The sequence below is a fragment of the Halyomorpha halys genome, unplaced genomic scaffold (assembly GCF_000696795.3).
Source record: "Halyomorpha halys isolate HHAL.00 unplaced genomic scaffold, Hhal_1.1 Scaffold102.1, whole genome shotgun sequence".
In the NCBI taxonomy this organism is placed as follows: Eukaryota; Metazoa; Arthropoda; class Insecta; order Hemiptera; family Pentatomidae; genus Halyomorpha; species Halyomorpha halys.
In genome coordinates, this window is record NW_027113828.1 from 711415 (window position 1) to 715490 (window position 4076).

Below are 4076 nucleotides of genomic sequence, written 5' to 3' on the forward strand. Positions count from 1 at the left end.
TAACCGGTTATGACTGTCCACATTGCTCTTGGCTTCCATAAGCTGATCGGCATCGAACCATTGGCTCATATATGAATATAAAAATATGATTTATAAAAAATTGATATGAGAAAGCAGAACGTAGTAAACTAAAAAAACTAAAAAAAATATATAAATAGAATTTAAACTAAAATAAAAAATCGCCCCTTTATTTATCCATTTGGCTACCTGGTTGATTTTTATTGCACTATACTAAGAGCTCATTTTGTTCTTCCCTCTTTGTTTCATTTAGTTGTACAATATTTATTATTAGTTCTAAATATTATTATTTTACCATTCATTACACCACTAGTACGTTTGCAATTTTACTACTCATTACTGTACTTGTTCTTTGTTTATAATCTATTCATGTTTATAATCTATTGTTTTTTAAAAATTCTTTTATCTGAACGTTGTTATGTTGTTACAATGGCTACACTGTATTTATTATTAAAATAACAATTTTTTTCACAATATTAATAAAACTAAAAAGGTTAGTATTTTTCATAATATTCAATTTATAATTGCTTACTTTCCAATGTCTCTGTTCTGTTCTTGGTAACAGTGAATTTTTTAAAATTTTATTTAATAAAATATGTGAAAATCACTGCAATATATTTATAAATTTTTTTAGTTACTACATTCCCCTTTCTTATATCAATTTTTTATTTATCATATTTTTTTACAACTAGACATGTATATTCATATAGTCTTATCATATCTTATGATATTTGTATCTTGTACTCATTTAGGTCTGCAATGTGGTACGAGGGATTAGTTACTAATAAATAGTTTCTCAACACTCAAGTATTTTTGTAGCTTTCTATGCTGCCAGCCAGAACATATTCCTACAATAATCACATACAGTCAACTAATAATCTTCCAAGATTATATATAAAGGTGCCTCTACACATTTTCCAAACTATGACAAATTCACGCATGGGCAAGCATGAGTTATTTGCATTGGCTGGTATAAGCTGGCCTGAATTTGAGGCCGACCCATTGGGTGCCGATTTTTAGGCCAAAATCATATGGCACTTGTGCTGCATCCACACGTTTGCATAGTTTTAGAACTCCCAACAGATCAATATTTGTGCTCTCCATGTTTTGGATTCAATAATTAACTCTTCTTAAAGATTGTATATTTTAAAATTCAATCGATTCAGTGTAAATACCTTGTTTCAAATCTTGTTAATTAACTTTAGCAGTTTATTTTTTGTTTAGCATAGCACAAATATATATCAGAAACTAAAAAAGTTTCTGTTTAAAATTCTAGAAGGAAGATATAACATAATATAGGTTATACAGTACTATTTAGATGAACCTCTTATCAACTACAATCTACCACTTACATTGTTGATATTTACGTTTCCTTTCATTTCACCTATATTTTTTTTTTTTCCATTTTTATTTATAGAAAATAGAGTAAATCAAATTTAATAGCTGAAAAAATTCCAAAGAACCAAACAAGTGTGTGGATATTGATGTTTGTTCCTTCCTATATTTTCCAAGCATTTGTACAAGTGTTGGATTTGTGGCAAGTGGCAAACTGTGTGTAAAGTCTAGATCCAGCGTAAGTCAGCTCCACAACTGTTCCAGAATTCCAAATTTATCCACAAATACTGGCAATATTGTTAATGAAACTGATGTCTTATATCCTCCTCTCTTTAAGGTATTTGTCTTGATTATGAAATATTTTATTGACAATGGTCCTATTTTCTTGTAGACTATCAATCTACTTATCCTTACATATAGGACTACGCTCACTTTTTCATTCAATTATTTATTTTAATTGATTATTCCTGGCATTATTAATTATTATTGGCAGTTGCTTGCATCACTGCACACTTCATTGCATCACTTGAACTATTAACTATCACGCCAGAGCTAATGCTACAGTACAATGAAGGCTCTAACAATCATACAGCTACAGATATAACAGTTTTCCAAGGGTCGGGTCTTTGTCAGGTAAAACGGGTATTTTCAAGGCCCTAAGTGGTGATTTTTTGGTCAAGTGAATCGGCAAAACTGATTTGTTCAATATCAATACAAAATTAAATTGAAAATCGTATATATTTAAAATTATGTTTAGAAAAGTTCGGAATATCTGACTATAAGAGAAAGCATTTCTAATTTATACTAAAAATACAATTTCTAGTATAAACTAAAATAAAATAAAGATAATTTTAACATATAGCAAATATAATCATAACTTAATTTAAATATTAAAAATACATGAAATAAAAATTTGATAATAGTTATTAAATACTTGGCGGTTGAGCCAATTGGTTGTCATTCTCTTCATACTTACAACTTCATAATTTTACTTGGGATAGTTTGAAACATGTAATTAATCATGACTAATGTAAAAGGATTCACTGTAGTTGTATACTGTCAAAATTATTGCAATTGCATTAATACTGTATTTATAATTATTTGTACAACACTTGTGAAAACATTTAACTCATTATAATTTCTTCTACTGGTTTAACACAAGCCTTTCCCAGAAGTTGCCTTCTGGGGAAAGACTTATCTCCATCTCATGATTCAGTGAGTGGCATTGCCGATAAAATAAAAAAAAAAATGAATATATATATTTTTACAGTCAATGTCTGTCTGTACCATTATGTTTAAAACTAATTACTAATTAGTTTTTAAAACTTAATCTACTTTGTAGATGTAAATTAACTCATCTTATTAATTTTCACAGTCGTTATATATTTCAACAGTTGCCTGTGCAAAGACGATCGTCATATTTTCGATTTAGACTCCATTGTTCCGGCCTCGTGAAAGAAATCACCTTATGTTCAAATATTCGAAACATTTAAATTTTTAAGTCAAAAACCACTAATTTCACAAACAAATGATTAAATATGTTATTCATCTATAAAATGCATTATTATGCCAATAAAAACATCTAATGAACCTCTATGTATTTCAAAAGGATTATTTATAATTCTTAATTTATATTTATCAAATAAAATATGACTTTTCACTTAAAAAATAAACACATTTTCCTACATTATTAATATAACAATGTTTTCTTAATATTCTTAATATTAATCAACTTTTTAAATATTTTTCATAATATTTGATAGTAATTGCTTAGTTTCCAATATCTTTGTTATGTTCATAGTAACAGTGAACAATTTCTGATTTTATTTAATAACAAATATAAAAATATCGCTAAAATTGTTAATGAAATTTTTCATAATCAGAACAAGTGCCTTAAAATGAGGAGGCTAAGAGGCTAAGACTTGAAATAATTAAGATAGACTGGATAATAAACAGTTGTCCAAAATATAGAAATAAATTGAGTAAGGAGTATTAAGGGATTTTTCCCTTAAAAAATAAACAAAACAATAAAATCTTATATCCTTAATAAAAAAATAATATCATATTCGGAAATTAGCTCAAATTATTCTTAGAAAATAAAATAATTTTCATGTTTTATTTTTTTTATTTAAGCATGAACAAATATTGCATGTTTTATGAATTGATCAGGTAGAAGAACTTATTTCAAACAACCAACTGAACATTGCATCTGAAGAGAAAGTTTTTCTGGCAGTTCTTAATTGGGTCAAACATTGCATAGCAGATAGAGTACAATACATAGCAAAGGTATGTTGGAGTTTGTCTTGCTATTAAATAGATTATTTAATAACTGTTATAAAAAAGTACATAAGAAGATCATTACATACTTAGATCATTAGATTATTACATCCTAGAATTAGATTTAATTCTTCATATATGACAAAGAAATCATCAACAACTTCAGTGTAGAGAAGTAGACCAGAGAACAGAAGTAGTAATGTAAAGATAATTCATGAGCTTTCTTGTGCAGAAACATTTTGCAAATATTCATAAAATCATGTCCTAGAAAATAGATAGTCCAATAGGCAATAGTTGAAATATCTTCTTTAGCAGTCATTTTTAAAGAAGATAAAAAAAGTTATTAATATCAACTATTTTGGCTCGCTTACTAGGTCACTTACTAGCTCACTTACTAGGTCACTTACTAGGTCACTTACTAGCTCACTTACTAGCTCACTTACTAG

The 4076-nt window shown here is 27.6% G+C and overlaps 1 protein-coding gene across 8 annotated transcripts in view; it reads left to right on the top strand.

Annotated features, from left to right (window-relative positions):
- The window catches only part of LOC106677536 (kelch-like protein 17), an 81183-nt gene that overhangs the window by 67342 nt on the left and 9765 nt on the right, over positions 1 to 4076 (top strand). For all 8 annotated transcript variants that reach the window (XM_067051149.1, XM_014415549.2, XM_014415546.2 and 5 more), the window contains one exon: positions 3523 to 3639. In XM_067051149.1, the coding sequence (XP_066907250.1) occupies positions 3523 to 3639 (117 nt within the window). The remainder of the gene's footprint in view (positions 1 to 3522; positions 3640 to 4076) is intronic.